Source organism: Rhinatrema bivittatum, chromosome 4 (genome assembly GCF_901001135.1).
Source record: "Rhinatrema bivittatum chromosome 4, aRhiBiv1.1, whole genome shotgun sequence".
Lineage (NCBI taxonomy): Eukaryota > Metazoa > Chordata > Amphibia > Gymnophiona > Rhinatrematidae > Rhinatrema > Rhinatrema bivittatum.
In genome coordinates, this window is record NC_042618.1 from 132,781,494 (window position 1) to 132,800,682 (window position 19,189).

A 19,189-nucleotide genomic window follows, 5' to 3' on the forward strand; every position below is an offset into this window, starting at 1 on the left:
CCTCCGTCAGGTCCAAGGAGGCCAAGAATTCCCCCCGATGCACCGCCGCGATCACTGACCGCAGCGTTTCCATGCGGAACCGAACTACCCTGAGTGATTTGTTGACTTCCTTCAAGTCCAGGATGGGGCGGTAGGAGCCGTCCTTCTTTGGCACCACGAAGTAGATGGAATAATGGCCCGAGCCCACCTCTCCGCAGGGCATGGGCGCAATGGCGCCTATCTCCCAAAGCCTGTCCAGGGTCAACTGCACCGCCCTTCGCTTGTCGTCCGAGCCGCAAGGGGAGAATACGAACCGTCCCTTTGGAGCGCGGACAAACTCCAACGCGTAACCTTGTCCGATGGTATCCAAGACCCACTGGTCCGAGGTGATCCGCGCCCACTCCTGGTAGAAGAACGCCAGCCGCCCCCCGATCCTGGGAACGGCGGAGTGGGCGAGCCGAACATCATTGCGAGGACTTGGGAGAGGGCTGTCCACCTGAGATGGCGGGACGCGCGGGGCGGCGCCCGCGAAAGGAGCGAGACCAGGGTTGAGACCTGGGGGCCGAGGACCTGGCCGCCGCCGGTCTGTAGTTCCGGTAGCGCCGTTGCGCCCTGGCTCTGGTCCGAGAGGACGAAAACGCCCTGGTGGAGCGATATCTGTCTTCCGGCAGGCGATGAACTGCGTTTTCCCCCAGCGACTTGATGATTTGATCCAGATCCTCCCCGAACAGAAACTTGCCCCTGAAAGGCAGGGAGCCCAGACTCGACTTGGAGGACGTGTCCGCCGCCCAGTTGCGGAGCCATAGGAGACGGCGTGCCGCTACCACGGAGGCCATGGTGCGGGCGAGGATCCGAAACAGGTCATAGGAAGCGTCGGCTCCATACGCCACCGCAGCTTCCAGCCTATCCGCCTGGTCGGCCTCCCCGGCCGGTAGGACCTGGGAGGTGAGCAGCTGTTGCACCCAGAGGAGGCTGGCCCGCTGTGCCAGCGAACTACACATCACCACCCGCAACCCTACCGCGGAGACCTCGAAGACCCGCTTGAGGAAGACTTCCAACTTGCGATCTTGGGTGTCCCTTAAGGCCGCTCCCCCCGTCACAGGGATGGTCGTCCTCTTCGTGACCGCTGTCACCGCGGAGTCCACTTTAGGTACCTTGATGAGATCTAGAAAATCTTCCGGCAGCGGATACAGCTTCTCCATGGCCCGGCTGCCCTTAAGCGCAGCTTCCGGGGCATCCCATTCCCTGGTGAGGAGCTGAATAAAAGACTCATGAATGGGAAAAGCCCGAGCTCTCGGCCTCAGGGCTGCCAGGACCGGATCCCCCTTCTTTGAGGAAGTGACCACAGCGGGCGCTACGGGAGCGGGCGGCTCCGGCGGTGGATCGAGGTCCAACTCCTTGATAATTTGTGGGAGCGGGTCATCCAGCTCTTCCCGCTGGAACAGACGCAGCGTGCGCGGATCATCCCCCTCGGAAGTGGAGTCCCCTTGACCCGGGTCCGCCGGGTCCGATCCAGGGGAAGCTGGCCCTGTGCCCGCTGCCCCCGAGCCCACCGGGAGCCGGGCGCGGGCGGGGGGTAGGGGGGCCCCCACACCCGCCGGAGCAGGGGGGGCCGGGGGAGGTAGCGAGGGCCGCGGTATCTTGATTGGAGGAGGTCCCGTGGGAGCATCAAGTCCCTGCAGATATGCAGTGTGCATCAAAAGGATGAATTCCGGGGAAAACCCCGGTCTACCCGAGGGGGTCTCCGAGGGGGGGGCCCCCGGGGACCCCTGCCCCTGCGGGCCTGTCTCCGAGTCCGATTCAGCAAGCAAGAGTGGAGGAGGGTCCTCAGCATCCCCGGCCCCCAGCGCTGCCTGCTCCCCTTCAGCGCGCATAGTATGTAAAATGGCCGCCGTTCCCGCCAGGAATGGGGGAGGGGCTGGCCCACGCCGCCCGGGCAAGCCTGCCAGCCGAGGGAAATCAGTAAGAGGCCGCGAGGTGCCTTCCCCCCCGGAGCCGCGAGGTGCCTTCCCCCCCGGAGCCGTCCGGAAGAAGAGAGCCGGCAGGCAAACAGAAAACCACCCGGCACAGCCTCGGGGGGGGGGGGGGGCCGCGGGAGGGGCCGCCGCTGCGGGGGGGCCCGGACGGCCTGCACAACCCGCCAAAACCAAAGCAGCACCGCGGGGGGGGCCTTCCTGGCCGCGCGACCCGCCGGCGACGATCTCCCTGCCTGCCTCCGCAGCCCACGAGGAGCTGCGAAAATGGCCGCAGGCGAGGGAGGGAGCGCGGAGAGGCCGGTCCTGCTGGCCTCCGCGAGCCCCGACGAAGAAAAGCTGCAAGGAAAAAGCACAAAACCAAAAACGCTGCACTTACCCCGCTCGCAAGGAGAGAAGATGGAGAGAGCAAACAAACACAGAGGGAAGCCACGCCTCCCAATTAGAACCCTCTACCTTTTTTTTTTTTTTTTTTTTTTTTTTAAAAACAAACTTGATCCAAACAGCAGTCAGAGAGAAAACAGATTCAGATAAGAATACAAGAAGCACAAGAAATGCCTAAGGTAATCGGGAGCAACCCGGAGTTACTACTCGCATCTGCTGGAGTCAGAAGATACTGAACTCCTGCAGAGGGGGTAGTAGTACTCATGGTGACGCCCCCTCGAAGCTTTGACTGACTCCATCTGCTGGATTGGGGACATAACCCACTGTCTGGACTGATCCAGGTACGTACAAGGGAAGCTAGGTTTTTTTTATCCAATGCCCTGCATCCCCATAAGAACCCTCAGGCATGTATCCCGCTCCTACCCACAGAACATAAACATAAATGTAAGCAACTGCAGTGTCAACTACAACGGAAAGGAGGAAAAAGGGGCCTGGCCACAATAAAATCTGCAGTCTTATTTCAGAAAAATATATTAGAGACATTCACTCTATCAGGATCAAAAAGAAAGGAATCTTTGCGCTATGATCAAAACTGTAAACCACAAAGATACAAATGGCTATTTTGAGGGATCTGAATAACACTGCTGTTCTAAGCCACAATATTAAGACAATATATCAAGCTGTCTATATTTGATGCTTGTTACTTACCACAGTAAATCGGCCACTTTTACAGACCATACAGGCAACTTCCATTTCATCTGGGACCCACTCTGTTTTTGTTGGTGCTTTCTCTGGTGGCACAAATTCAGCAGATTTGTTCCGCCTTAGTCCTTTCTCTTTCAGGGTTTGGGGTGTTTTAAATCTTATAACACCTATAAAGAAAAATTAGATTTATAATTCTAATGCTGGACTTTGTCTCAAAGTGAATCTTTATAATGTAATACCTAATGTTTGGTGTAATCTACCACAATGTAATCCATTTCGAAATGGCTAGCCATTTGCAAAAGGTGAAATAGACCCGAGCATCACACTGAGATGTTGCTTCTATCACTTTTTGACATCTTTAGATGTGGGTTTGACAATGGAACGGAATTTTTTATTAGTATTGTTGGATCTGACAGCAGCCTTTGATATTGCTGACCACAGCACAATGTTAAAACGGCTGAGAGATATCGGAGTTGGGAACATGATCCTAAATTGCTTTGTATCGTATCTCAAGGACAGAAGTTTCAGGGTTGTGAATATGGATACTAAATCTGCTTTATTTGTTCAGAAAACTGGAGTGCCTCAGGGCTCGGCTCTGTCGGCCTCATTGTTCCATATATACTTAGTATCTGTCGGTCGTATTTTTGCTGAACTGGATGACAACTACCAAATTTTTACCGATATGCATTTTTATGTTCCTTTTAGGGGCACTTATAAAGATGCCCTTCATAAGGCTTCAATATGTCTTGAAAAACTTAACTTGTGGTCATCCTCTAATAAACGTGTTCTGAACCTAAGACCGAGATTTTGTACTTATCTCGATGCCCCTCAGAAAGCATGCCATCTACACTGAATGTTGATGGTGTAAAGATAGCTACTTCAAAAGAGGTTAGAAATCTTGGGGTAATAATGGACATGAATCTTTCATTGAGACCCCAACATCAGTTATGTAGTTCACAATGTATATTTCAAAATGCAAATGCCAGGAGACTTGGCTACTTTTTAAATAGAGCTGATTTAAAGACTGTAGACCATTCTTTGGTTATGTCACCTATAGATTACTGCAGTGCTCTGTATCTGGGCCTACCTGAAAGCACCATATGTGCTTTACAGTGTGCCCAGAATTCTGCAGCTAGAATACTTGCTCAGATCCCAACTCATCATCATATTACTCCCACATTGATTAAATTTCATTGATTGCCTGTTTTTTGGCATATCAAATTTAGAGTGTTGATGCTAGTGTTCAAGGGAATTAATGGCCTGGCTCCCCATAGTTTCAATATGGCTTTGAAAATTTACAGATCAATGAGACCTTTAAGATCAGCTTCCCAACAACTTTTAGATGTGCCTTCCTTTAAAGTAGTTTGCTTGGACTTGCTAGGTACTTGTGATTTGGACTAGCCACTGTTGGAAACAAGATACTGGGCTTGGACCATTGATCTGACCCAGTATGGCATATTTTATGTTCTTATGATGAGTCAAGGGAATGTTTATTCTATATCCAGAGACCAACATTATGGAACACACTACTTCAATGTATTAAATGACAAAATGTTTTGTTAAAATTCAGGAAGCTGCTAAAGGTATTTTTATTTCAAGCCTTCAGGTTATGATTTTATGTGCTGCAGTGAAGGTTAGCAGCAGGATGATGTTAAAGGTAATTTATTCTAACATGCCTTTAACTTATTATTATATGCCTTATAGTGAAGGTTAGCAGTAGGTTTTTAACTGCCTTCCATTTGTTTTTTATGATTTTATTTTTTTTTAATTTCTTTAGGGTTTGCAATTTTAACTGATTTGTTTTTAGTTAATGTTTATGTAATTTATGCATCAGTATGGTTTGTGTTACATTTTGAATATGCATTGGTTTGTTTTGTTTTACATTTTAGTCTGTTATTTAATTGAATATGTCATATGATGATTGTTTTAAGTATATTTTATGAATGGTACTATGTTAACCGCCTAGGAATGTCAATAGGAATGTCTACAAATTTAAAATAAATAAAAGTTAAAGATTACAGTAGCCTAGTGGTTAAAGCAGAAAACTTGAGTTTTCTTTGCTTTGAAATTGCCTCAGGTACAAACTTAAATTGTAAGCCCTCTGGGGATAGGGAAATACCTACAGTACCTGAATGTGATCCACTTTGAAGTGCTGAAATAGTGTGAAAAGCAGAATATAAATCTAAATAAATAAATAATTCTATGCCACTCACAACTGTTTGATCACAAGGTGATCACAATTCTCTGTGGGCTTCCCTTAATCATTCTGTAATGACTAAGTCTCCTGCTATGCAATTTTATAGTGTCATGTACAACGATGACAAACATATCAAGAGTAAAGAAAGTACTCTATTTACTTTTTTTTGTGGCAAACAACAAGTCATTAATAACTTTGTATTTTTAGATTATCATCATGCAGATTACAAGTTAAATGTTCAGAATACCCAGAGTCACTTCTACATGGTTGATACAAATTCACATTTCTGGCACTTGCACTGCATAAGAGCTTCTGGTTGGGGGGGGGGGGGGGGAGGGAGAAGAAACAATGGGGGACAGGATGATAAAGGTAGCTTGCCCATGACCAAGAATATCACAGTGATAAAGGAGATATAAACTTGTTTTCCAATATTTTAGGTGCTATAAGACATGAACTCTCCCTTTTAGCATACTTTTAAACAAATCTTCCCATGTTATCATGAATGGACCATGCTATCCACTGGAACAGTGGTGAAGCTCTCTCTCTGCTGCACACACAGGAAGCATTTGGAGGTAGGGAAGGGCCTTTCTTCCATGCCTAACCTCTGCCGAGAAAGCATTCAGTCTTCCAACTTTCAGGAGCTGCTCCTTTCTTCTCCCAACTCTGACAGCTTTATTGGCACCGGGACAAATTATTATTATAGGGCGCTAGATAAATGAATACTTGTGATCAGCTTCCTTCCTCCGTATAGTCTCTGCTATGTTAAATGTCTGCCCTTCACAGACTGACCTCTCTCACAGACTCCCCCCCCCATGGAGACATGTTAATGGCAGCATTCCTTTTAATATTTAACTTGAGCTGTTGCAGAATAAGGTGCAACAGCAGCTCAGCTAGGCCATTTTCCAAGTAAATGAAAAAGATTTTATATCAAGACACATGGTCTGCTCCATACACAAGGATCAACAAAAAGCAGTATTTACACATGTTCCCACAGATTTCCAGGAGGTTCACTTACTTAAAATAAGAACAAAACGTATATTCTCCTATATTTCCAAGTCATTTTTTACCAACTGATGTAAAGTAAAATACTTTCAGCCTTCTGTCATTTTTACCCCATTCACAGCAGTAATAAAACTTCAAGGAAAAAATAAGATGGAAAAGAAGAAGAAATGAGGGAGAAAAATGTGCTGAGTACATGAATGGCAACCTCTCCCCCCCAACAAAAGAGGGAAGGGAGAGGAAAGGAAATATATAGAAATTATCATTATCTTTAAAAAAAAACTAACTAATTTGTACTCGCTGAGCAGACTGATTTTTTGCCAGTGTTCTTTTATTTTGGTGACTAACCATCTAATTTCTTGGAGAACGCACAGACTAAAGCACCAACTACCTGGAGTCTGCAATCTCTACGTAACCAGACGAGATGGGCCCCCTGTATCAGCCATCTTCCAGAAGCCAATGTGAAAGTGGCATCCCTAAAATGGGGGGGACACATTTTTCCCATTCGTTTCATCACATTTTCTTCAAAACAAAGAAAACATCCAGCATAAACTCTTGGGAAATGTTAAAAAACAAAAAAAATCCCCAAACAGAAACAAAAAAAACCCCCTAAACCAAAGAGTGGAAAAAAACAAAAACTGCATTCAATATACAAAGAAAAAGAGGTGCTTTAATTCCTTCTAAAAAGTCCAAAAACTTTAATGAAACTTTGCAACATAATAAAAAAAACAATAGGTTCACCGATACGGTATGTGTTTTGCCCTAAGGCTGCATTGGGAGGGACAACCCAATCAGAATGAGGAACTCATTGTTACATATTAAGTGACTCTTTCAATCCTCATTCAGACTGGTTTGTCCCTCCAGCCTTAGGGCAAAACACTTTGCAAAGTTTCATTAAAGCTTTTGTTTTGTGTTTGTGCACTTTTTAGAAAGAACTAAAGCACACCTTTTCCTTTTCTTATAAAAGAACAATATCAACATTTTATTCATCCCTATCTGCAGAGCAAAGACTTGAGGTTCACTTTAGCTTACACACAAAATATAAAACTATGGTCTATAACCTGGCAACATGGAAATGTTAGCCTTTGTCACTATGGAAACTGTTCTTCTTTGGTAATGGAGTTAGCTCTCTCCTTACCAGGAAAAGAGAGAGTAGACTGTTCTGATGATGATGCTATTGACAAGGTATCTGGCTCTGATGCCTGACTGAGGTTTTCTGGGAGACGAGTCACAGATTCTGGGTAGAGGAAATAGCAGATAAAACAGTCATGCATTCATCTACTTGGAAGAAGACTACAACAGAGAACACAGCACACAATGGTTAGTAGATCAGCATGTGCGATAATGTCCAGGATAATAAATGAAACATGAATGTTAACAGCACACTAACAGCAAAGTCACTGCTAGGTCATGGCAGATACAGATTACATCTGAACAGAATTAAAAAAAAACAAAACAGCACAAACTGTGTATGGAGAAACACACCAAACTGATTATTTTTTATTAAATGGAAATGTTGTAATACATTTGTTTTATTTTTAGACTTAGAACTAACCATTCTACCAGTGCTCAAGGAGGCTCACAACATAATTAAAAACAAAGTGATAACACAATGCAGCATATGACAAGAATGATATTCCCATAGCCAGCAAGTTCTTGGAGGAGAAGGCCATTAACTGCTATTAATCAAGTTTACTTAGGGAATGGCCACTGCTATTAATTGTATCAGTAGCAGGGGATCTTCTTAGTGTTTGGGTAATTGCCAGGTTCTTGTGGCCTGGTTTGGCCTCTGTTGGAAACAGGATGCTGGGCTTGATGGACCCTTGGTCTGACCCAGCATGGCAATTTCTTATGTTCTTAGGAAATGATAGAAGTCTGGATTAAAACGCTCTCACCTTGATTTTTTTTAATTATTTTTTTTATTTTATTTTACCTCATCATATTCTGATTCATCCCTTAATGGACTATTATCACGTCACCCCTCACCAGTCCCAAACTTAGAAGCATATTATCTCCCTAATGCACCCAAACCCCGTTAAAATGTGCCATTATGAAAACAGACTACATAGATTTGGTTCATTTGTAATGGGTTTCATAAAAACAAGGCTAGTTTCTTTCCTATGTGCCTCAATCAAGACAAAGTAGGATAGGGATGAGTGCTCTATTGCCTTATGGTTAGGGCTTCAGGTTTTCTGAGATTTCAATTTGGCAATCTGTAGACCCCAAGAGATCCAAGCTGCAGATAGTGCCAGCTTTGTACAGCTGTCAATACTGGCGACAACACAGTGGTATTTGTGGTTGTTGCCACAAATACTAGCAATAAGAAGACAGCACTGCTAGCAGCGCAGAGTTCCTCTCAGGCTTTACAGACTGCCAGAATTTAAAAATCCACAAAAAAAAAAAGCTCTAACCAAAGGCTTCCCATACCTGCTCTGGAGTCCCTGCAGCAAGTCAGGTTTTCAAATATTCACGACAAATATGCATGAGATTAATGTGCATAAGTTGGATCTCCAAGGCATGCAGATTTCTCATATGCATATTCATTGTGGATATCTTGAAAATCCAACTTACTGTGGGGGTGCTCAAGACAGGTCTGAGAAGTGCTGCCCTAACCATAATGCAATATACCACTCATCCCCACTAGATTTCCCCATCCCCAGCTCGCCTACATATACAGACCCACCCAAACAGCATCCCTAGCTTGTCCCCCCCTTACCCCAACACTCTTTTTCCCCCAACCAACTGTTGGTTTCCTCCTACCTTATTCCACCACTAGCAGTCAATCCCACAGTGCCACCAAGCCTCCTGCTGCCTTCCAGCACCATGCGATTCTCAGCGAGTTTGAGGGGCATGATGCCTGTACTCTCACACTGCTTTCACAGTCTGGCGAGGCTGAAACCATGATATCAGCACGAGAGTACAGGCACCATATTAGTGAGAGCTGCACGATGCTGTAAGCCATAGCTATTCCAGGGGCAGTGTGGGTCTGACTCCCAGCAGCAAAGCAAGCTGATAAGGAACTGGCTGGCTGGTGGTGCAGAAGAGAGAAGTGTGAGAACCTCAGTGACTTTTGCTCCTTTTGGCCCAAAAGCTGCTCAAATTCAACATGGTAACTAAAATTCTGTGGGGGAATCGCACAGAATTTCCCCAGGAAAAGAGCAAGAAAGTAAATACTGAGGGAAAGCCATCAGTCTCAGTTGCTTTTTTTTTTTTTTTTTTTAAACAGTATAATCAAAAAACAAATCCAGGAAATATACACAGACCTTTGAAATCTGGGGCCAGACTTCCATACCATCACAAACTATGTGCTGTGCTATGCTGATTTTATGTTATCTGGGGTGAACTACCACAAAGAATACAAATCACCTCCATCTTCAAACTTACTGTAATGTTGAAGATGGAGGCCTGGAGAAGAGAAAAAGAATGCTACCACAAACCATTTAATACACAGGAGGTATTTTTCTAATAATTTTACAGAATGAGGAATGCTTAATTAATATAAAATCATTTTTAGAATTTGTACTTTCTTGAAATTGAACTTACAAAATTAATTCAAGGTAATTCACTAAGAGGTTTCTCACAATTTGCATCTAGGAGAAAAATGCATACTATATCTGGCCCAGAGGGTCTTGTCCCTCATAATTTTAACATCACTACTAAAAACAGCATAACTGTGAAATAAAAGATTTTGTAAAAAGTTATCCCAGGCTCTGGTGGCAAAAGTTGTCACTAGGATTGGCCAAGAGTTTTATAAGCTTAGAAACAGAAACTTGACAGCAGAAAGACACCATGACAGTCTATCCAGTCTGGTCTTTTTCTGCCATCATGTCTTGTTTTTAACCACTCTCGCTTAGTTCTGCTATGCATTATCTCCATTTCAATTGTGTAGAATTTTTTCCTTGCATTAGACAACGATGGATTTTTATACTATTGAATCTTGCCTAGAACATACATTAAGTAGGTCAGTAACAAATTGCCAAATATATTGATAGTTATCTGCCATGACATAGTTATTGCTTTGCAGGCGAGCTGGGCTCCCCTTTAATCTAACAAAGAACAAACATTTCACTAAAGCTCCTTTCTTCACTGAAGAAAGAACCATGAGTCACATATAATAGTAATGGTCACAGACAAAGAACAGAGGATTACAAATAATTAAATACTGAAGGCCCCATGCCCGTGTACATTTCAGAAGGCAGAACTATTCATCATACTTAAAAAGTCCTCCCTTTAGAGGTGAGAGGCAAGGGAAAATTGACATTCTGTATTATTGAAGGAATGTTAAGTGATAAAGAAAAAAAGCTTAGTTTGTTAATATAAATTATAACAAACACACACATGCAAAAGGAAACTGGCCTACAGAGCTAGCGCAGGATAAAACATGGTGTGAGGTTTCAGGGGCTCAGTCCTACATCTTAGTACAACATTATAGCCTCATTGCAGCAGAAAATTTCAGATGAAAACTAGTTTGGCCACCAGATTTCATAATGTAATAAGATAGTGATACCCAAACTCAATGAGCTACTCTTAACTCAACAGTAAAGTTCCTGGATTGCAGCCAAGTTGTTTTCTAACCTTCCTGATGGGTGTCTGGGTATATTATTCATTTTTGCTTTTCTTTCATTCTTTTCTCCATTTAAAATCTTACCTCAGCTTTTCATAACTTTCTTTCTCCACTTTCTTTAGTTTTCTGTCTTTTTCTTCATAAAGGTGCCTTTTGCCTTGCCTGCCTCTGTCCCTCTACTGGAGAAATTACTTATCTAACAATTTTGTTTTTCTTAGTGTAGACAGATGGACTCAGGACTAGTGGGTTTATGTTCCCCTGCCAGCAGATGGAGACAGAGCAAGCTGACATCACAGTCCTGCAGTGACCCCCAGACTGCCAGTATTCTTTTCAAAAGCAACTGTGGACAGACTAGCAAAAAACTTGATTAAAACATGATTAGAAACAGGCAACCAGAACTGTAGTAAACCAACAAGAAACACTGAACTCATGCTTGGTATCCCAAGTTAGGGACAGGACGAACAATTACCAGTAATTCCTTGGGATCCATATCCCCACAGGAGGATTATTGACAGACTCATGCAGCAGCTGAGGGTGGGAAGCTGAGTCCATCTGTCTACACTAAGGAAAACAAAATTATCAAGTAAGTAATTTCTCCATTTCCTAGTGCGTAGACAGATACTCAGGACCAGTGGGATGTACCATAGCTACTCCCCAACAGAGTGGGAGGCTGCCCACGGTCCAGTCAACATCACATGTGCAAAGGCTGCATCCACCTGGGCCTGCACATCCAGACAATAAAACCTGGAAAAAGTATGTAAGGAGGACCACGCTGCAGCTCGGCAGATATCGACAGGAGACAACAAACTAACCTCCGCCCATGACACTGTCCCAGGCCTAGTGGAATGAGCCCCAACCTGAGTAGGCAACGGATTTTTAGCATCCACATTCGCGGCCGTGACTACCATGCAAGAGAAGTCTTATATCTATAAATAAGGGCATACTGAGAACCCACCTTCCTTCCCACCCCACCAAGTCCAGTTCTTCAGAATTGCTGATTGATTTATATACATAAACATAAAATCAGCCAATCTGCAGATCCCCAGACTGCAGGGTAGACTGGGACCAAGAACATCAATTTTTACAAAAATGAGGCTATAGGGTCCAACAAATTCTATTAAATAGTAGATAGCCAGTATCATTTCATATAGTGTTACAAAGTGAATTAAACCATTAGAAGCTTCCAATTATTAAATTCTGGGTTTATTTTCCCCTCGATCCTTTAGCAATCTCAGCTTTCCCCAGGCAGGTTTACCTTCGGGGTACCAATGAGCATTACTGCAACTAGACAGAAGGTTCTGAGCCTGGCTCGTTGATACTGCAATGCAGAATGCTGCAGACTGAGCCCAGTGAAGGGGGGGTTTTTTTGTTCTTATTCTCAACATAACTATTATTTTTATTCTTGCCCTGTTAATTTTCTAAAACAAACATTCATAATAAATAGAGAGGTGGTCCCTGGCTGAAGTTCTAGTAAAGGGTTGCTACAATAACCTCAACAGGAGGGATCAGTGGCATGATTAACACTATATGGTGGTCACTTGATTGTAATCAGAGTGGACAGATAATGAAAGCTACTATCCTAATTCTACTCCTGACTTCCCTGCATAGTTGACATTTCTTATCCCCTTGCTGAGCTCAGACAAATAACTCAAGCCCAGAATAAAAACAACCTTGAAAAGTCAAGATAATTTCTCTGATCTTTTCTACTGAGGACAGAAAGAAGGTTCTTAGCTATGCTTTCTTGGAAATCTCAGTTTGCTTTAAAATTCATCAAGAAAATTGTATGGAAATTAAAATTAAGCAAGATAGATGAGTGTGGAGAGTAGCACAATACCTTACCAACAGGCCGATACAGTACAGTGCGCTCCAGTGGAGCGCACTGTTAACCGGCATTTGGACGCGCGTTTTTGATGTGCTAGCTTTACCCCTTATTCAGTAAGGGGTAATAGCGCGTCAAAAACACACGTCCAACCCCCCCGAGACTAATAGCACCTGCAACATGCAAATGCATGTTGATGGCCCTATTAGTCATTCCCACGCGATATTCCCAGCCAAGCCGCACATGTTACTTTAAGAAATTAGCGTCTACCCAAAGGTAGGCATTAATTTCTGCCGGCGCCAGGGAAGTGCACAGAAAAGCCGGGAAAGTGCACAGTAAAAACTGCTTTTCTGTGCACCCTCCGACTTAATATCATGGCGATATTAAGTCGGAGGCCCCAAAAGTTAAAAAAAGTTTTAAAAAAAAATTTAAAATGGACCCGCGGCTTGAAAACCGGACTCTCAATTTTGCCAGCGTCTGGTTTCTGAACCCGTGGCTGTCAGCAGGTTTGAGAACCAACACAATTGAGCATCGGCTGTCAAACTCGCTGACAGCTGCCGCTTCAGTCAAAAAAGAGGCACTAGGGACGCGCAAGTGTCCCTAGCACCTCTTTTTACCGCGGGCCCTAATTTAAATAAATTAAGTTACTGAATCGCGCGCACAGGAGAGTGGCCTGGGCTATATACACAATGATACAAAAATGACATACACATAGGCAAAGCTGGGTCTGCAAACTGCTTCAGGTACTCAAAGGGAGGAGTATGGAGGAGTGCAATTAGTAATAATAATAGTAAGAGAGAAAATGGAGGCAAAGAAGGAAGGCACAGGTTAGGGTTCTTGAAGTCAGGTCCCCTCAAGTAAACTGCTACAAGAAAAAACAAACAAACAAACAAAAAATCTCTTAATCTCTAATCACCTGGTCTTCTCTCTCGCTCTCTGTACAAGTCAGGGAAGTCCAGCGCTTTTCCTGCATAAGTGGTTAGCAAATTGTCTATATCTTCTGTAGTGAAACCAGCTTCCTGCCCAGCTAGAAGCTGGTATAGCATTTGCACGGCAATAGCAGCCCAATCAACTTTCATGTTCATGAGGAGCTGCTCCAAAATAAGGAGAGGTCTGGAGGCCAGATGTTCATAGTCTGCACAAGCTGATTCAGGAAGCACCATCAGCATCTCGAAGGAATAAGACAGGAGGGAAAAATAATAAACATACCCCTCAGCTTCCACGCCCATCTCTCACATCTGCACCACATCATACATCTGTCATGTGCTTCTGTGAAAATGTTTCTCTTCTCATTTACACTGCCACAACATACTGTTCTATGGCTTTCCTTTCAATCAGATTCCGATTTTCAGAAAGTAGCTGCCCAACTTTTTCTCCACTCATACATGACATTTTCTTCATCCTCACTGAATTTTTCCTAAGATTCCTGTCCTTTTAAGAGTCCAGTTCATATAGTTTGTGAATATATCTTGTTTTACTCCTTTCTCCTCCTATGTACTGTCTTCTCAATACCATTAGCAATCTTTGAGCCTGGTGGCAGGTCTTTCTCCATTGCTGCACCCTTGCTTGGGATTCCCTTCTTCACATTACAAACCTCTCTAGTCCTTCTCCAAATCTTACACTCCCCATCTCTGCTTTTCCTAATAGGCACCAACTATGCTTGTCAATACCACATGAATCCACAAAAGTACTCTTATGCATAGAATACTGGTATGTTATATCACATATATTTTTATTTATAAGACATTTTATATATATATGTATACATTTAACGTGCCTTATTTATTACCCTAATTTAATATCAATTGCCCTTTCCAACCAAGTAGACAGGTTTTGGCCCAGCTAGAGTTTTTGCTTACCTTTGATCCTATGGATACTGCCTGTATTTCATTAAGTCGTGTAGCTAATAGGTCTTTGTGGAAGTGACCAATGAGGTAATCAGCTAAAAAATGACATGTAGCCATGCCTGGGTGCTGGTCCAGAGATTCCAAGCTTACAGCAAGTCGCATATCAGAGTCCCCTATCCTTAGTAATAGCTATAAAGAGAAAGTAAACAATGCACAGGCAATCTAAAGAACAATGTGATACATAATAGCTATCACCTAAATAAAAACAGGCACACTATCATATAAAGCAGAGTTGCTTACCTGTAACAGGTGTTCTCCCAGGACAGCAGGATGTTAGTCCTCACATGTGGGTACATCATCAGGATGGAGCCCAATCACGGAACAATTTTGTCAAAGTTTCTAGAACTTTGACTGGCACACTGAGCATGCTTAGCATGCCACCAAACCTACATCCAGCAGGGGTCCCCCTTCAGTCTCGTTTGTAGCAAAAGTATGAGTGAAAAATAAAATAATAAAATATAAGTGAACCCAACTGACTTTATTAATCAGTTAGCAATATTACCTCCGGTTTCGGATGATTGGATATTAGTAACAGCAGATATTGTTTCCATTTATACCAACATTCCCCAAATGGAGGCATTTCAAGTCATTAAGATAGAACTTATGAAAATGGATCTCTCAGCCAGGAGGTTACAATTCTTGTTACAAATAGCTGAAATTGTACTTACATGTAATATCTTCTGTTCTGATACAAGAATGTATTTACAGACCAAAGGAATCCCAATGGGATCACCAGCAGCACAGAGTACAGCTTGCTTGTATGTATCATCTTTCGAGGAGAAAGTGATTTATGGGTCTGAATGATTCTCTCATGTTATCACTTGGAAATGGTTTATTGATGACGTATTGTTTTTTATTTCGCAGGGATCTGTTGAAGGGTTAAATATGTTTTTGGAAGAACTAGATTTGAGTGACCCCAATTTAAAATTCACGTGTACATGGGATAGAAGATCGGTGACTTTTCTGGATATGTCAGTATATATACACACAAGATGATAGATTAGTGACCACTGTGTACAGAAAGATATGACAGAAATACTTTACTTCACTATCGTAGTTTCCATCCTATGTGATAACATTCCATCCATGTGATAACATTCCTACTGGCCAATTTTTGAGATATAGAAGATTGTGTATGTCGGTTCCAGAATATAAAATTCAAGCTCAGAAATTAATTGATCGTTTTATAGCTCGTGGTTACACCAAATCCATTGTGAAAAAAGCTTATAAAAGGGCACTATATGCAAATAGGGACAACCTTCTAATACAATATGATAAACAAGCCCCTTCGAGAATTATTTGTTCCATCCCGTACTTGTCTAGGACTAATGATATTAAGGCCAGTATTTTAAAACACTGGCATATGTTATCATCTATATCTGCATTTATTGAAAGACCCATTTTTGCAGTAAAAAAAGGCAGAATTTAGGGGGCCAATTGAAATTTCATAGATTGAAGGGACAGGTTGATCAAGAGCATGGCCAAACCATATGTGGTGCCTGCTCTGTGTGTAAACATGCCCTGCTGCTTAAAGAATTCCAATATTCTATTTTGAAATATCCTTATAGGTTGCCAGAATTGTTCTCGTGTGATACGAGTGGGGTTATTTATGCAATTGTATGCCTGTGTGGGCTAGTGTATATTGGTCAAACTATTAGAGCATTCCGATTGCGAATTATTGAACATAGAAGTAGGATTAGATCTGTTAAGGTGAATGCACCTTTAGTTGATCATTGGGTTGAGTATGCTCACACATTGGATGACATAAAAATTTTTGTTATCAAGAAGGTGTATTTACCTAATGGGGGTGATTTATCGTCGATGCTGAGATGGATTGAACAGCGTTTTATTTTTAAATGGGGTGCTGTCTCCCCCGGGTGCTTAAATGGCCCTATAGAATGGAACGCATTTTTGCTAATTGGTATGTAGGTGTTTGGAATTTGGGAGGTCTTTCATTTTCTGATTGAATTAAGTATTGATGGATTGGTATATATAAGTAGGAGGAAGTGACTTGACGCTATGACGTTCTTTGACATGTGATACCTGTTGGTTCCGGTTGAATGGTGAGTACTTCGTATGGGTAGGGGGTGTGTGGTAATTTTTCTGTCTGGATAAAAAGATCTCATATTCATGGTAGCTGCCTGTTTGATTTTTAGAGAGATGGATTATAAACATGAAGTAATACACTGATGTTAATGGATATTGATAAAAAGGAGGTTTGAAGTTTAATATCGTTTGCGAGACGGCTGGGGTACTTGAAGGTTAGTTTGGAGCCTTTTTGAAAATTCACGGGTTTAAGACATTGATAAGCCATAGGGATGTCTAAACATGGTTTTATGTCTTTTGGGAGTAGGTGGGGAGTCGGTACCTGTTACATTGGCGAGTCCCTGAGGAAGCACCGGGTAGGGGGTGAAACAAGGACGGATTGGACGGACCAGGAGGAATATTGTTCTTTGTAAAAGCGACTTGGAGAAGAGCCTGATCGGATCGGGAGATACCGTGGTGTGCAAAGGAATTTAAGAGAAAAATTATTGAGGAGAAACTTGAATATTTTGCGATATAAAATATATATTTCAAACACGTTTGATGAGATAATCAGTTTAAGGCTTGTGGATTTACCGGGTAATAGATAATCAAGAATAAGTAATAAATAGTGGAGTACATATTGTACACATGGATAAAAATATGTATTAAAGAAACGTATTGATAAATGTATGTAATGTCACAATGTTTTCAGGTGTTAGTTTTTTAATAGTATGAATGGTAGGTGTGTATGTAATGGTTAGTGAGTTTTAACATTGTCTAGTAAGAGATGTGATTTTATATTTTGTGATATCAATAAAGTTATTATATTGACATATTATATGCATAAATTATTCTCTTTATGCAGATACTCTTGAAGCAATTTCAAAGATGTCATAAGCTGCCCTCACTTCATGCTTTCTAGCATTGAGTCCTTTTTGAAGGATTGAAGTAAGTCCTTCCTGATATTCATCTGGTAGGATTTCAGAGAATTCTTGGACTTTCTTCCAAAGATTCCTTGAGTACTGAGTCATATATAGCTGATAAGCTGCTATACGTGCTATCAGCATAGAACCGTGGAAGACTCTCCGTCTGAAGGAGTCCAAGGATCTCTGTTCTTTACCTGGAGGGGCAGAAGAAGGAGCCCGGGATCTCTTTGCTTTCTTCTGGGCAGACTCAACGACCACAGATTGATGGGGCAGTTGGCTTTTTTGAAACCCCGGAGCTGACTGGACCAGATAGGTAGCATCAGTTTTTCTGTTCACTAGTGGAACTGTGTCAGGGTGTTCCCAGGTGCGTTGTAAAAAATCAAGGAGGACTTCATGTACTGGAAATGCCATCATCTTCTTAGGGGCATCCACAAAATGTAGTACTTCAAACATCTTATACCTGGCATCCTCCTCAGTTTGCAGTTTAAAAGGGATGGTTTCAGACATCTCCTTAATGAAGTTTGTAAATGTGAGGTCTTCAGGAGGGAGCTGCGGTGTTCTTCTGGGAGTGAAGGCTCTGATAGGAGTTCATCCGAGTCCTGAGTGTCAGAAGAATCATCACCCCAGGGGTCATATGGTGTATCTCCAGCACCATGTGGCTCTTCAGATGGAGGTACGGGTCCAAATCCAGCCAGATCTGGTGGTGGTACAGATGGGAAAGGTGGAGGCACCGAGGATGGTGATGGCATCGATGGAATCGGTGCTTTTGATGGACGTCAGGGAGGCAACAGACCCGATGGTCCTGGAACCGGTTCCGGCATCGGTAAAATTTGTTCCTCATCTAAGGACAACAGAATAGGTTCGGTGTCGGTGGTCTTGGAGGTGCCGATTGCATGGAAGGGGCAGGCACCGATGGCAATGCACCGATTAAGGCATCCAGGCGCTCAAGAAGCGGAGCCAGCAAGGTGGGCATCGGTTTGGGTGTTGGCATGGGAGCCGTGCCGGTGGAGATTGGAATCCCCGAAGTGCCTGGTGTACTGCCTCTTGGACCATCCGGTCCAATTCCTCCTGGAAGGCTGGCGTTGACAGCACAGCCACCGGGGTTGGAGGCTCGGAAGGCGTTGCCGGAGGGTCCACATGTATCAGTGGAGTCTTGGTTCCCAGCAAGGACAGTGGGGAACGCCTTGGTATCCTGGGTCCAGAGAGGGATGGGGCCCCTTCTCCCCAGGACTTCTCGGCCGGTGGTTCTGTCGATGCCGATGTCGATGGCTTTTTGGTAGCGGCATCGGAAGAAGGCTCACGTCGATGGCGGTGACTGTTTTTCCCGATGCTCGGTCCAGTCTTTCTCCGGCACCGAGGAGGAAGATGTCGATGCCTTAGAACGTGAAGAAGCTGGAGAAGGACAGTCACCGGTGTCTCGATGGCGCTGAGACTTCGATGGCGATGGAGTCATAGAAGAGGAAGGCTTCCGACTCGGTGTAGCCTTGGCTGGAGTAGACAGACTTTTGCTTAAATCTTCTCCAAGCAGGCCCTGCTGCCTTTTGGCATCATCTGGGCACAGCTAGTGCACCATTTGACTTCATGAGTGGGCCCCAAGCACAAGACACTTATGTCGTGAGGGTCTGTAATGGACATGGTCCTCGGGCACTCGGAGCACTTTCGGAACCCGGTCGCCATCTTTTTAAGGCGGCTCGTGGTCGGTGGCCATTGG

At 43.5% G+C, this 19,189-nt stretch overlaps 1 protein-coding gene across 2 annotated transcripts in view; it reads right to left on the bottom strand.

The window, feature by feature from the left end:
• The window catches only part of ZFYVE26 (zinc finger FYVE-type containing 26), a 269,914-nt gene that overhangs the window by 91,844 nt on the left and 158,881 nt on the right, over window positions 1–19,189 (bottom strand). Inside the window, exons 24-27 of one of the 2 annotated variants that reach the window (XM_029598857.1) lie at window positions 14,480–14,656; window positions 13,537–13,789; window positions 7,376–7,474; window positions 3,045–3,208 (exon numbers count right to left, since the gene is read on the bottom strand). In XM_029598857.1, the coding sequence (XP_029454717.1) occupies window positions 3,045–3,208; window positions 7,376–7,474; window positions 13,537–13,789; window positions 14,480–14,656 (693 nt within the window). The remainder of the gene's footprint in view (window positions 1–3,044; window positions 3,209–7,375; window positions 7,475–13,536; window positions 13,790–14,479; window positions 14,657–19,189) is intronic. The other variant, XM_029598858.1, reaches the window with a different exon arrangement.